At 54.7% G+C, this 16,127-nt stretch overlaps 1 protein-coding gene across 2 annotated transcripts in view; it reads right to left on the reverse strand.

The window, feature by feature from the left end:
- Positions 1 to 16,127, reverse strand: part of LOC129826625 (E3 ubiquitin-protein ligase znrf3-like) — a 202,614-nt gene that overhangs the window by 77,762 nt on the left and 108,725 nt on the right. For both annotated transcript variants that reach the window (XM_055887548.1, XM_055887547.1), the window contains exon 2: positions 15,797 to 15,919. In XM_055887548.1, the coding sequence (XP_055743523.1) occupies positions 15,797 to 15,919 (123 nt within the window). The remainder of the gene's footprint in view (positions 1 to 15,796; positions 15,920 to 16,127) is intronic.

The raw sequence follows: 16,127 nt of genomic DNA on the forward strand, positions 1-16,127 counted from the left end.
CGCTCAACCTACCACTCCCTCCCACACAACCTACCACTCCTCCCTCCCTCCCACACAACCTACCACTCCTCCCTCCCTCCCACACAACCTACCACTCCTCCCTCCCTCCCACACAACCTACCACTCCTCCCTCCCTCCCACACAACCTACCACTCCTCCCTCCCTCCCACACAACCTACCACTCCTCCCTCCCTCCCACACAACCTACCACTCCTCCCTCCCTCCCACACAACCTACCACTCCTCCCTCCCTCCCGCTCAACCTACCACTCCTCCCTCCCTCTCAACCTACCACTCCTCCCTCCCACACAACCTACCACTCCTCCCTCCCTCCCTCACAACCTACCACTCCTCCCTCCCACACAACCTACCACTCCTCCCTCCCTCCCACACAACCTACCACTCCTCCCTCCCTCCCGCTCAACCTACCACTCCTCCCTCCCACACAACCTACCACTCCTCCCTCCCTCCCACACAACCTACCACTCCTCCCTCCCTCCCACACAACCTACCACTCCTCCCTCCCTCCCACACAACCTACCACTCCTCCCTCCCTCCCACACAACCTACCACTCCTCCCTCCCTCCCGCTCAACCTACCACTCCTCCCTCCCACACAACCTACCACTCCTCCCTCCCACACAACCTACCACTCCTCCCTCCCACACAACCTACCACTCCTCCCTCCCTCCCACACAACCTACCACTCCTCCCTCCCTCCCTCACAACCTACCACTCCTCCCTCCCACACAACCTACCACTCCTCCCTCCCTCCCTCACAACCTACAACTCCTCCCTCCCTCCCTCACAACCTACCACTCCTCCCTCCCTCACAACCTACCACTCCTCCCTCCCTCCCGCTCAACCTACCACTCCTGCCTCCCGCCCGCCCGCCCACCCGCCCGCACAACCTACCACTCCTCCCTCCCACACAACCTACCACTCCTCCCTCCCACACAACCTACCACTCCTCCCTCCCTCCCACACAACCTACCACTCCTCCCTCCCTCCCACACAACCTACCACTCCTCCCTCCCTCCCTCACAACCTACCACTCCTCCCTCCCACACAACCTACCACTCCTCCCTCCCTCCCACACAACCTACCACTCCTCCCTCCCTCCCACACAACCTACCACTCCTCCCTCCCTCCCTCACAACCTACCACTCCTCCCTCCCACACAACCTACCACTCCTCCCTCCCTCCCACACAACCTACCACTCCTCCCTCCCTCCCACACAACCTACCACTCCTCCCTCCCTCCCACACAACCTACCACTCCTCCCTCCCTCCCTCACAACCTACCACTCCTCCCTCCCACACAACCTACCACTCCTCCCTCCCTCCCACACAACCTACCACTCCTTCCTCCCTCACAACCTACCACTCCTCCCTCCCTCCCGCCCGCCCGCTCAACCTACCACTCCTCCCTCCCTCCCACACAACCTACCACTCCTCCCTCCCTCCCTCACAACCTACCACTCCTCCCTCCCACACAACCTACCACTCCTCCCTCCCTCCCACACAACCTACCACTCCTCCCTCCCTCCCGCTCAACCTACCACTCCTCCCTCCCACACAACCTACCACTCCTCCCTCCCTCCCACACAACCTACCACTCCTCCCTCCCTCCCACACAACCTACCACTCCTCCCTCCCTCCCACACAACCTACCACTCCTCCCTCCCTCCCACACAACCTACCACTCCTCCCTCCCTCCCGCTCAACCTACCACTCCTCCCTCCCACACAACCTACCACTCCTCCCTCCCACACAACCTACCACTCCTCCCTCCCACACAACCTACCACACCTCCCTCCCTCCCACACAACCTACCACTCCTCCCTCCCTCCCTCACAACCTACCACTCCTCCCTCCCACACAACCTACCACTCCTCCCTCCCTCCCTCACAACCTACCACTCCTCCCTCCCTCCCTCACAACCTACCACTCCTCCCTCCCTCACAACCTACCACTCCTCCCTCCCTCCCGCTCAACCTACCACTCCTGCCTCCCGCCCGCCCGCCCACCCGCCCGCACAACCTACCACTCCTCCCTCCCACACAACCTACCACTCCTCCCTCCCACACAACCTACCACTCCTCCCTCCCTCCCACACAACCTACCACTCCTCCCTCCCTCCCACACAACCTACCACTCCTCCCTCCCTCCCTCACAACCTACCACTCCTCCCTCCCACACAACCTACCACTCCTCCCTCCCTCCCACACAACCTACCACTCCTCCCTCCCTCCCACACAACCTACCACTCCTCCCTCCCTCCCTCACAACCTACCACTCCTCCCTCCCACACAACCTACCACTCCTCCCTCCCACACAACCTACCACTCCTCCCTCCCTCCCACACAACCTACCACTCCTCCCTCCCTCCCTCACAACCTACCACTCCTCCCTCCCACACAACCTACCACTCCTCCCTCCCTCCCACACAACCTACCACTCCTCCCTCCCTCCCACACAACCTACCACTCCTCCCTCCCTCCCACACAACCTACCACTCCTCCCTCCCTCCCTCACAACCTACCACTCCTCCCTCCCACACAACCTACCACTCCTCCCTCCCTCCCACACAACCTACCACTCCTTCCTCCCTCACAACCTACCACTCCTCCCTCCCTCCCGCCCGCCCGCTCAACCTACCACTTCTCCCTCCCGCCCGCTCAACCTACCACTCCTCCCTCCCGCCCACACAACCTACCACTCCTCCCTCCCTCCCGCCCGCCCGCTCAACCTACCACTTCTTCCTCCCGCCCTCACAACCTACCACTCCTCCCTCCCTCCCGCTCAACCTACCAATCCTCCCTCCCTCCCGCTCAACCTACAACTCCTGCCTCCCGCCCGCCCGCCCACCCGCCCGCACAACCTACCACTCCTCCCTCCCGCCCACACAACCTACCACTCCTCCCTCCCGCCCACACAACCTACCACTCCTCCCTCCCGCCCACACAACCTACCACTCCTCCCTCCCGCCCACACAACCTACCACTCCTCCCTCCCGCCCACACAACCTACCACTCCTCCCTCCCGCCCACACAACCTACCACTCCTCCCTCCCGCCCACACAACCTACAACTCCTTCCGCCCGCCCACACAACCTACCACTCCTCCCTCCCTCCCGCCCGCCCACCCGCCCACACAACCTACCACTCCTCCCTCCCGCCCACACAACCTACCACTCCTCCCTCCCACACAACCTACCACTCCTCCCTCCCTCACAACCTACCACTCCTCCCTCCCGCCCACACAACCTACCACTCCTCCCTCCCTCCCTCCCGCTCAACCTACCACTCCTCCCTCCCTCCCGCTCAACCTACTACTCCTGCCTCCCGCCCGCCCACCCGCCCGCTCAACCTACCACTCCTCCCTCCCGCCCGCTCAACCTACCACTCCTCCCTCCCTCCCACACATCCTACCACTCCTCCCGCCCGCCCGCTCAACCTACCACTCCTCCCACCCGCCCACACAACCTACCACTCCTCCCTCCCTCCCTCCCTCCCGCTCAACCTACCACTCCTCCCTCCCTCCCACACATCCTACCACTCCTCCCGCCCGCCCACACAACCTACCACTCCTTCCTCCCGCCCACAAAACCTACCACTCCTCCCTCCCTCCCGCCCGCCCACCCGCCCGCTCAACCTACCACTCCTCCCTCCCGCCCGCCCGCTCAACCTACCACTCCTCCCTCCCGCCCACACAACCTACCACTCCTCCCTCCCTCCCGCCCGCCCACCCGCCCGCTCAACCTACCACTCCTCCCTCCCGCCCGCTCAACCTACCACTCCTCCCTCCCTCCCACACAACCTACCACTCCTCCCTCCCTCCCACACAACCTACCACTCCTCCCTCCCTCCAACACATCCTACCACTCCTCCCTCCCTCCCACACAACCTACCACTCCTCCCTCCCGCCCGCTCAACCTACCACTCCTCCCTCCCTCCCACACAACCTACCACTTCTTCCTCCCGCCCTCACAACCTACCACTCCTCCCTCCCTCCCTCCCACACAACCTACCACTTCTTCCTCCCGCCCTCACAACCTACCACTCCTCCCTCCCTCCCGCTCAACCTACCACTCCTCCCTCCCTCCCGCTCAACCTACCACTCCTGCCTCCCGCCCGCCCGCCCACCCGCCCGCACAACCTACCACTCCTCCCTCCCGCCCACACAACCTACCACTCCTCCCTCCCGCCCACACAACCTACCACTCCTCCCTCCCGCCCACACAACCTACCACTCCTCCCTCCCGCCCACACAACCTACCACTCCTCCCTCCCGCCCGCTCAACCTACCACTCCTTCCGCCCGCCCACACAACCTACCACTCCTCCATCCCGCCCACACAACCTACCACTCCTCCCTCCCACACAACCTACCACTCCTCCCTCCCACACAACCTACCACTCCTCCCTCCCGCCCACACAACCTACCACTCCTCCCTCCCTCCCTCCCTCCCTCCCTCCCTCCCGCTCAACCTACCACTCCTCCCTCCCTCCCGCTCAACCTACTACTCCTGCCTCCCGCCCGCCCACCCGCCCGCTCAACCTACCACTCCTCCCTCCCTCCCACACATCCTACCACTCCTCCCGCCCGCCCGCTCAACCTACCACTCCTCCCTCCCGCCCACACAACCTACCACTCCTCCCTCCCGCCCGCCCGCTCAACCTACCACTCCTCCCTCCCGCCCGCCCGCTCAACCTACCACTCCTCCCGCCCGCCCGCTCAACCTACCACTCCTCCCTCCCGCCCACACAACCTACCACTCCTCCCTCCCGCCCACACAACCTACCACTCCTCCCTCCCGCCCACACATCCTACCACTCCTCCCTCCCTCCCGCTCAACCTACCACTCCTCCCTCCCTCCCTCCCTCCCGCTCAACCTACCACTCCTCCCTCCCTCCCGCTCAACCTACCACTCCTCCCTCCCTCCCGCTCAACCTACCACTCCTGCCTCCCGCCCGCCCGCCCACCCGCCCGCACAACCTACCACTCCTCCCTCCCGCCCACACAACCTACCACTCCTCCCTCCCGCCCACACAACCTACCACTCCTCCCTCCCGCCCACACAACCTACCACTCCTCCCTCCCGCCCACACAACCTACCACTCCTCCCTCCCGCCCGCTCAACCTACCACTCCTTCCGCCCGCCCACACAACCTACCACTCCTCCATCCCGCCCACACAACCTACCACTCCTCCCTCCCACACAACCTACCACTCCTCCCTCCCACACAACCTACCACTCCTCCCTCCCGCCCACACAACCTACCACTCCTCCCTCCCTCCCTCCCTCCCTCCCGCTCAACCTACCACTCCTCCCTCCCTCCCGCTCAACCTACTACTCCTGCCTCCCGCCCGCCCACCCGTCCGCTCAACCTACCACTCCTCCCTCCCGCCCGCTCAACCTACCACTCCTCCCTCCCTCCCACACATCCTACCACTCCTCCCGCCCGCCCGCTCAACCTACCACTCCTCCCTCCCGCCCACACAACCTACCACTCCTCCCTCCCGCCCGCCCGCTCAACCTACCACTTCTCCCTCCCGCCCGCCCGCTCAACCTACCACTCCTCCCGCCCGCCAGCTCAACCTACCACTCCTCCCTCCCGCCCACACAACCTACCACTCCTTCCTCCCGCCCACACAACCTACCACTCCTCCCTCCCGCCCACACATCCTACCACTCCTCCCTCCCTCCCGCTCAACCTACCACTCCTCCCTCCCTCCCTCCCTCCCTCCCGCTCAACCTACCACTCCTCCCTCCCTCCCGCTCAACCTACTACTCCTGCCTCCCGCCCGCCCACCCGCCCGCTCAACCTACCACTCCTCCCTCCCGCCCGCTCAACCTACCACTCCTCCCTCCCTCCCACACATCCTACCACTCCTCCCGCCCGCCCACACAACCTACCACTCCTTCCTCCCGCCCACACAACCTACCACTCCTCCCGCCCGCCCGCTCAACCTACCACTCCTCCCTCCCGCCCGCTCAACCTACCACTCCTTCCGCCCGCCCGCTCAACCTACCACTCCTCCCGCCCACCCGCCCGCTCAACCTACCACTCCTCCCGCCCGCCCGCTCAACCTACCACTCCTCCCGCCCGCCCGCTCAACCTACCACTCCTCCCGCCCGCCCGCTCAACCTACCACTCCTCCCTCCCTCCCGCTCAACCTACCACTCCTCCCGCCCGCCCGCTCAACCTACCACTCCTCCCGCCCACCCGCCCGCTCAACCTGCCACTCCTCCCGCCCGCCCGCCCGCTCAACCTACCACTCCTCCCGCCCGCCCGCCCGCTCAACCTACCACTCCTCCCGCCCGCCCACCCGCTCCACCCACCTGCCTGTATTTGGACATTTTCATCAGGAAGTATTGTTCTCCACATAATAAATCCTAAATAAAGTGTACAATACAACAGAAAGGCTACATAACTGTTCAGCACACCGCCAGAATGGACCTAACAAAACACCACAGTCGCTGTTTAACACCTTTCTCTGTGTAGCATAAGGACCACGCTGGCATGGCCTGAAACAGACACCTTCCCAGGTCAGGGCGTCCAGAGTTTACACAGCCAGAGGTGGGAACGGTTAACCTAAACTATCTCTCTCTCTGTCTCTCTCTCTCAGATGCAAGACAGGGCACCCATCCCAAAGCTACTTAGCAGTAAGAAGGTGCAGCTGTTAACTCAGCTGCATACAGCAGGCTGTGCCAAAAGAGAGAGAGGGGCAGAGACAGAGAGGAATGGAGAGGAGAACCCCATGCAGGCTGTGCCAACAGAGAGAGAGGGGCAGAGACAGAGAGGAATGGAGAGGAGACCCCCATGCAGGCTGTGCCAACAGAGAGAGAGGGGCAGAGACAGAGAGGAATGGAGAGGAGACCCCCATGCAGGCTGTGCCAACAGAGAGAGAGGGGCAGAGACAGAGAGGAATGGAGAGGAGACCCCCATGCAGGCTGTGCCAATAGAGAGAGAGGGGCAGAGACAGAGAGGGATGGAGAGGAGACCCCCAAACAGGGTGTGTCAACAGAGAGAGAGGGGCAGAGACAGAGAGGGATGGAGAGGAGACCCCCAAACAGGGTGTGTCAACAGAGAGAGAGGGGCAGAGACAGAGAGGAATGGAGAGGAGAACCCCATGCAGGCTGTGTCAACAGAGAGAGAGGGGCAGAGACAGAGAGGAATGGAGAGGAGACCCCCATGCAGGCTGTGTCAACAGAGAGAGAGGGGCAGAGACAGAGAGGAATGGAGAGGAGAACCCCATGCAGGCTGTGCCAACAGAGAGAGAGGGGCAGAGACAGAGAGGAATGGAGAGGAGAACCCCATGCAGGCTGTGTCAACAGAGAGAGAGGGGCAGAGACAGAGAGGAATGGAGAGGAGAACCCCATGCAGGCTGTGTCAACAGAGAGAGAGGGGCAGAGACAGAGAGGAATGGAGAGGAGACCCCCATGCAGGCTGTGCCAACAGAGAGAGAGGGGCAGAGACAGAGAGGAATGGAGAGGAGAACCCCATGCAGGCTGTGTCAACAGAGAGAGAGGGGCAGAGACAGGGAGGAATGGGGAGGAGAACCCCATGCAGGCTGTGCCAACAGATAGAGAGGGGCAGAGACAGAGAGGAATGGAGAGGAGACCCCCATGCAGGCTGTGCCAACAGATAGAGAGGGGCAGAGACAGAGAGGAATGGGGAGGAGAACCCCATGCAGGCTGTGCCAACAGAGAGAGAGGGGCAGAGACAGAGAGGAATGGAGAGGAGACACCCATGCAGGCTGTGCCAACAGAGAGAGAGGGGCAGAGACAGAGAGGAATGGGGAGGAGAACCCCATGCAGGCTGTGCCAACAGAGAGAGAGGGGCAGAGACAGAGAGGAATGGAGAGGAGACCCCCATGCAGGCTGTGCCAACAGAGAGAGAGGGGCAGAGACAGAGAGGAATGGAGAGGAGAACCCCATGCAGGCTGTGTCAACAGAGAGAGAGGGGCAGAGACAGAGAGGAATGGGGAGGAGAACCCCATGCAGGCTGTGCCAACAGAGAGAGAGGGGCAGAGACAGAGAGGAATGGAGAGGAGACCCCCATGCAGGCTGTGCCAACAGAGAGAGAGGGGCAGAGACAGAGAGGAATGGGGAGGAGAACCCCATGCAGGCTGTGCCAACAGAGAGAGAGGGGCAGAGACAGAGAGGAATGGAGAGGAGACCCCCATGCAGGCTGTGCCAACAGAGGGGCAAGAGACAGATAGGGGAGGCTGCTAGCTAGGCACTAATAACTGGAGAGAATCTAAACCTTGGAATAAATAAAATACTACACATGTACTCCAATAATGTGAGGAGAGGTTGTCTGAGAGGTGTCATAGTAGCTGCCCATATTCTGCAGCCTCGAAGCCAGCAACAGGTTCATAGGTTACGTCTGTGTTTTTGTAAGGGCAGAGTAGAGTACCTAGCCCGTGTGTGTGTGTGTGTGTGTGTGTGTGTGTGTGTGTGTGTGTGTGTGTGTGTGTGTGTGTGTGTGTGTGTGTGTGTGTGTGTGTGTGTGTGTGTGTGTGTGTGTGTGTGTGTGTGTGTGTGTGTGTGTGTGTGTGTGTGTGTGTGTGTAAGAGGGGGGGGGGGTTGGAGAACATGAAAAGGCTATGAGGGGAAAATCAGACAGACTTGTATTCTGACACAAAGCACCGTTGTTGACATTATTGTTGTTAGGTATTTTTTATTCTGATACACGTTACTATTTTTGTACTATGTGCTTCTTATTTTATTCTATTGAATGAAAAGTTGGTTAGGGGTGATGTCATGATGTCATGCAACGGGAAAAGGGGATGAGGAGGAGGAGGGTTAAAATGGAGAGAGTGAAAGCACTCATGCCGTCAACCGTAGCCCAGGCACCTCACCAATAATCTGGTGATTCTGTCCCCAACCAAGGAGCGCCGATATTCTAGGTTCTGCCAGACCTGCGCCCTGACAGTAAATCTCAGTAAGTTAAATAATGGTGTTCCAAAAAAGGTCCACGAATACAAATTCCATCTAGACACTGTTACTCTGGAGCACACAAAAAACGATACATACATCGGCCTAAACAGCAGGGCCACAGGTAACTTCCACCAAGCTGTGAACAATCTGAGAGACAAGGCAAATCAGTTGGAGAACCTATTGCCCTTTATAGTTGTGAGGTCTGGGGTCTGCCCACCAACTAAGAATTCACAAAATGGGACCAACACCAAATTGAGACTCTGCATGCAGAATTCTGCCAAAACATCCTCCGTGTACAACGCAAAACACCAAATAATGAATGCAGAGCAGAATTAGGATGATACCTGCTAATGATCAAAATCCAGAAAAGAGCTGTTAAATTCTACAACCACCTAAAAGAAAGTGATTCCCAAGACTTCCATAACAAAGCCATAACCTACAGAGAAATTAACCAAGTGAAGAGTCCCCTAAGCAAGCTGGTCCTGGGGCTCTGTTCACAAACACAGACCCCACAGAGCCCCAGGACAGCAACACAATTAGATCCAACCAAATCATGAGAAAACAAAAATATAATTACTTGACACATTGGAAAAAACAGAGCAACTAGAATTCTATTTGGCCCTAAACAAAGAGTACACAGTGGCAGAATACCTGACCACTGTGACTGACCCAAACTTAAGGACAGCTATGACTATGTACAGACTCAGTGAGTGTATAGCCTTGCTTATGAGAAAGGCCGCAGTAGCCAGACCTGGCTCTCAAGAGATGACAGGCTATGTGAACACTGCCCACAAAATGAGGTGGAAACTGAGCTGCACTTCCTAACCTCCTGCAAAATGTATGACCATATTAGAGACACGTATTTCCCTCAGACTCGTTTCAGGAAACTAGGCATATGTCGCGCGTCGCTACTTCACAGGAGAGCAATTTGAACATAATATATATAAACTAAATACGAATACAATTGTTAAATTACTATCTTAGTTGGTTTAGTCACGGAAAAAGTCAGCAACCATCCCGCTAGTCATGATTGGCTGAGATAATGAGTGGGCTGGACATGCCGAGAGATGAGTTTGGATTGGTCTGCCATGTCCTGTCTATAACATGAGCTGGTCAGTATGTGTAGGTAATCCTTTGTAACGTAGCTTTTTTGAAAGATATCACGTAGTAAAACTGAATAAGTGTTGCTTTCGACTTTCTGGAGGACCGATTTTTGAAATCAGTGGAATTAGAGTATGATAGCTAAGGAGATGGAGAAATCCGTTTGATTGCAAATATGCAAATATGCAAAGTCTGCAGATAGCTAGCTAACATTAGCTGGCTGGATCGCTGGCTAACGTTACGTGTATGATCTGTGTAGTAATATTATTCGTATCTCAGAGCCATTTGCATTGCTAGTTATAGCCTAATGTTAGCTAGCTAACATTGAACTTGGTTGGTTAGCTACCTGCAGATTAATACTGGGTATTAACGTTATGAGTTGGGATTATGGTTCATTGTTTAGCGAGCTAGCTACATGTCTTAACTTCTCTAGGATAGGGGGCAGCATTTTCACATTTGGATGAAAAGCGTGCCCAGAGTAAACTGCCTCCTACTCAGTCCCAGATGCTAATATATGCATATTATTATTAGTATTGGATAGAAAACACTCTGAAGTCGATTATTTACGTTAAAATAAATTTAAAGTTGTATTACAAAAGTAGTTTGAAATGTTTGGACAAAGCTTACAGGTAACTTTTGAGATATTTTGTAGTCACGTTGTGCAAGTTGGACCCAGTGTTTTTCTGGATCAAACGCGCCAAATAAATGGACATTTTGGATATATATCGACGGAATTAATCGAACAAAAGGACCATTTGTGATGTTTATGGGACATATTGGAGTGCCAACAAAAGAAGCTCGTCAAAGGCAAGGCATGAATTATATCTTTATTTCTGCGTTTTGTGTCGCGCCTGGAGGGTTGAAATATGATGGTCTGTGATTGTTAGCTGGGGTGCTATCCTCAGATAATAGCATTGTTTGCTTTCGCCGCAAAGCATTTTTGAAATCTGACACGTTGGCTGGATTCCCAACAAGTGTAGCTTTAATTTGGTATATTGAATGTTTGATTTCATGAAAGTTTAATTTTGATAGTAATTTACTTGAATTTGGCGCTCTGCATTTTCACTGGATGTTGGCCAGGTGGGACGCTACCGTCCCACATATCCCAGAGAGGTTAACAAAAGACTCCACTATGCAAGTAACCATTTCAATAGAATGTTCATGATGTCACTGTGACAACTGTCGATAAACGCAGCTGGTAAATTCGCTCTGGCTATCTACTCTGATTTCAGGGCACTCTCGTCTGAGTGTGCCAAAGCGCAGAATAACAGACGAATTTACGAATACTTAACACCCGTTGAATATGGCCGGTGTCAGGAAACGTTGGCAATTATGCATAATTCAATTGTTGCCAGCAGCACAGCTGCAGTCACCAACACTCTGGATAACATAAAAACAGCCTAACCAGCGCTGCTAGGGAGAGTAAAATGTTCAGAGTGGCGTGTTCTCTCATTTGTGTGCGGAAGAAGCGAGCAAGCTAGCCAATGTTAGCCAGTTAGCTTGGGTGCTTGACTGAGTTAGTTAGGTCAGAATGCTCGGGTCAACCCTACTCCTCGGCCAGAGTGTCCAGGGTGAGGTCAGAACGTTGGGGTCAACCCTACTCCTCGGCCAGAGTGTCCAGCGTGAGGTCAGAACGTCGGGGTCAACCCTACTCCTCGGCCAGAGTGTCCAGGGTGAGGTCAGAACGTTGGGGTCAACCCTACTCCTCGGCCAGAGTGTCCAGGGTGATGTCAGAACGTCGGGGTCAACCCTACTCCTCGGCCAGAGTGTCCAGGGTGAGGTCAGAACGTTGGGGTCAACCCTACTCCTCGGCCAGAGTGTCCAGGGTGATGTCAGAACGTTGGGGTCAACCCTACTCCTCGGCCAGAGTGTCCAGGGTGAGGTCAGAACGTTGGGGTCAACCCTACTCCTCGGCCAGAGTGTCCAGGGTGAGGTCAGAACGTTGGGGTCAACCCTACTCCTCGGCCAGAGTGTCCAGGGTGATGTCAGAACGTTGGGGTCAACCCTACTCCTCGGCCAGAGTGTCCAGGGTGAGGTCAGAACGTTGGGGTCAACCCTACTCCTCGGCCAGAGTGTCCAGGGTGATGTCAGAACGTTGGGGTCAACCCTACTCCTCGGCCAGAGTGTCCAGGGTGAGGTCAGAACGTTGGGGTCAACCCTACTCCTCGGCCAGAGTGTCCAGGGTGCACTCTGAACGCTCCGAGAGCAAAACGCTGTGAATTTACTAACGGACAATCTGACAACACTCTGAGTTTACGAACGCCCCGAGCACACTCTAGCACTCCAGATTAAATTTACGAACACACCCGTAGTATAAACCAGCCTTTGGTTGTTTAGTACATGGCCATTTTCTCAAAAGTGAGGTCACAACTTTCAAAGCAGAATTACTTTCTCATTGGTCCTCAAATGTAGTGTCTGATATACAATATACAGCCTCTACTTTTATCCAATGTACAAAAACACCATTTCAAATGTTGTTACATGAGACCGATCCAATTTGGATAAGCTCTCATATCTACTGGGTGAAATACCACAGCGTGCCATCACTGTTGCCACAAGAAAAGGGCAACCAGTGAAGAACAAACACCATTGTAAATACAACCCATATTTATGTTTATTTATTTCCCTTTTTGTACTTGAACTATTTGCACATCGTTACAACACTGTATATATACATAATATGACATTTGACATGTCTTTATTCTTATGGAACTTTTGTGAATGTAATGTTTACTGTTCATTTTTGTTTATTCATATTTCACTTGCTTTGGCACTGTAAACATATGTTTCCCATGGTAATAAAGCTCTTTGAATTTAATTTTGAGTGTGAGTGAGTGAGTGAGTGAGTGAGTGAGAGAGAGAGAGAGAGAGTGAGTGAGAGAGAGAGAGAGAGTGAGAGAGAGTGAGAGAGAGAGTGTGAGAGCGAGAGAGAGTGTGAGAGCGAGAGAGAGCGAGAGAGAGTGAGAGAGAGCGAGAGAGTGCGAGAGAGTGCGAGTGCGAGAGAGAGAGAGAGAGAGAGAGAGAGAGAGAGAGAGAGAGAGAGAGAGAGAGAGAGTGCGACTGCGAGTGCGAGTGCGAGTGCGAGAGCTCTCTAGTCTACAAAAATAACAAGTATAGGTATAGTTACAGCTCTCTAGACAAAGGTAAAACTCCACACAAAATGTGTATATGCACAGCACACTGGCCATCTACAATGCTCCAAAAACAACTCTTCCACAGATACCTGCAACTACAACACAAGGGAGGACCCAATCTTCCATTGCATCCTTGTTTCCCTGCTCTAGAGGGGGCCCCTGTGTGTGTGGCACGCAGGAGGGAGGCAACTGTGGGGAGTCACAGGTCAACAGCTCTGCTGCTCTCACAGGAACCAGACAGGAAGAACCGGAAATAACTGTTTACATATATGTGACAAGACACCGCTTTGGTGTGGAGGCCAGCTCTGCTGCGCTAAGACCCCCCTCCTACCACCCTCCCTGCGTTCTCTCCCTCCTCTTGTTCTCGTTTCCTCTCATTCCTGCCTTCTCTTCCTTAAACCTGCCTCTGATGCTGGGTCAGCTACAGTACAATTCGTTTGTAGTACCTGGCTGCCATGTTTTTCATTTCAGTAGAGAATGTAGGAAGTTGGTATTAGTAGTGTTAAAAAACAGCGGTGAAGTCAACAACATATTCAGGGATTCCAATTCAGCCTTCATTGAGATTCTGGAATTGGAACTGGTATTAAGATAGCAGCAAGGTCCAACACTGGGTGGTGAAGTGTGTAGAAAACGGAGACAGAGAGAGAGAGGGTGGGGAAGAGAGAGAGAGAGAGAGAGAGAGAGAGGAGAGAGAGAGAGAGAGAGAGAGAGAGGAGAGAGAGAGAGAGAGAGAGAGAGAGAGAGAGAGAGAGAGAGAGAGAGAGAGAGAGAGAGAGAGAGAGAGAGAGAGAGAGAGAGAGAGAGAGAGAGAGAGAGTGGGGGGGGGGAGTTGGGCCTGGGAGTTCAGATATAGGGAACAGGCTGAGTATGGGCATATACAGGGGGGGGCTAGATTTGGCGAGGCAGGGTAGCTTTGGGTGTGGTGTTGTGAGGGGGATATCTCGGCCGTGTCTGAGCCTAGCAGGGATTACAGTCTGTGGCTTGGCGGGCAGGGGCACTCTGGGCTGTGTGTCTGGATGAAAGTCCGGCTGTAATACAGTACAGTAATGGCTAAGTCTGGCTCTGGGAACACTACGGGCCCCCAGCTGTGCCTGGGCTCTTCCTGGGTCTGGTCTGCCATCCAACAATGGACAGGCTTCCCCGTCTCCTCTCCACACTAATTATAGCCCAGCAGTGTCTACTCTATCCCCTAAAAACAAACCACGCAGCCGCGGTACCTTCTCGCTTCCCTCCTTTCCCCTCATTTCCCTCCTTTTCTGCTTCTCATTTCCCTAATTTTCTCCTCGTTTCCATCTTTTTCTCTTTGTTTCACCTCTTTTTCTCTTTGTTTCCCTCTTTTTCTCTTTGTTTCCCTCTTTTTCTCTTTGTTTCCCTCTTTTTCTCCTCGTTTCCCTCTTTTTCTCCTCGTTTCCCTCTTTTTCTCTTTGTTTCCCTCCTTTCAACTCCTCGCTTTCCTGTCCACTCTAATGAGGGGATGGATGCTGTCACTTGTGGCACTTTCACAACACATTCCTCTGATGGGGGGCCACAGCTCTGCTGGATGGGCTCTGCTCTTGCACCAAACTAAAACAATATCCCCCAAATCCAACATGGCCTCCTGCCTCCATAGAGAAAAGATCATTCAGATCCCTGTGATGCCCCCAAGTACCAGCTCAGCAGCACTCCAGTCGAGGCCTCACTGCTGTACAGTACAGTATATCAAACACTTGACTAATCAAACACTTGACTAACACGTCGACGACAACAAATGATACAGTGGTTACTTTCAGAGAGGAGGAAGGAACCTATTGTACAACACTACGTCCTATTCCTGATGTAAAGTACAAGATGCTTCGAGTGATTGAGTGCTTCTGTTTTAGCATTACCATTAGTTCAGCTTCCAGCCCTGATGTGTTGCGTGTTCTGTTCTTTTCTGCCTTACTCACAAGCTAGCGCCGAGCGCTAACCAACCTCTAACCGCGGCCTCCAGAGAAAGTGCCCCATCCATAAGCATGTCTATACGGCTTCAAGGAGCTCTCCTTCAACGGCTGCCCTCTTCCTGTCACTGGGAAGGACAGGCCAGGCGTGTTCAGGATAAATGAGACCATAGCCTCCCCTTGTCCCACAGGGAAAAGTGGTATGTTCCATTAGGATGGACACTTAATTAAAGCCATGATAAAATACCACTCTGGACTCCAGAGGGGGGTCTGCAGGAGGGGTAAAGAGACAGAGGGGTAGAAGGGAGCGAGAGGTGGAAGGCAGGGAGAGACAAGTGAAGGATTAAGTTCCTCTCTTCTCATTCTTGGAGGGGAGGAGATGAAAAACAAACCCATCCTAGCATGAACGAACAGCTCCCTTGACAACCAAGGATCAGAGATAAATAATACTAAGTTTTAGTTAAGAAGAGAAACAAGTTGTCTTCACCCAGGCTGAATCTACCTGGCAGGATGAGGTGGAGGGCTGGTTTCTGGAGCAGTCTCTCTCTCTACTGGTATGTAACAAGACAGGGGGGACCTGACGCTAGGTCAGCACTCCTAGTCTGAGGTACTTGACATAGGGGCCAGGTTTAATATCCAGCACTTACCCAGACACACAGCATCATGTGCGTCTGTGCAATAGATGTGTTGCTCACCTTTCCCAGGACAGTGAGACAGCTGGGATCCAGCTCAGGCTTCTCCAGCTTCACCACTCCCACCCAGCCATACTCGTATAGGTCGTCCTCATCATTGTTGTTACACAGTCCCAGTGGATGCATCTAAAGCAGAGGGAAACCATAGGGTTAATATCACAGCATATATATATATATATATAATATCACCCACGACAGAGCACAGTGTTACTATCACAACATATAAATAATATCACCCACGACAGAGCACAGTGTTACTATCACAACATATAAATAATATCACCCACGACAGAGCACAGTGTAACTATCACAACATATAAATAATATCACCCAC

The sequence above is a fragment of the Salvelinus fontinalis genome, chromosome 28 (assembly GCF_029448725.1).
Source record: "Salvelinus fontinalis isolate EN_2023a chromosome 28, ASM2944872v1, whole genome shotgun sequence".
In the NCBI taxonomy this organism is placed as follows: Eukaryota; Metazoa; Chordata; class Actinopteri; order Salmoniformes; family Salmonidae; genus Salvelinus; species Salvelinus fontinalis.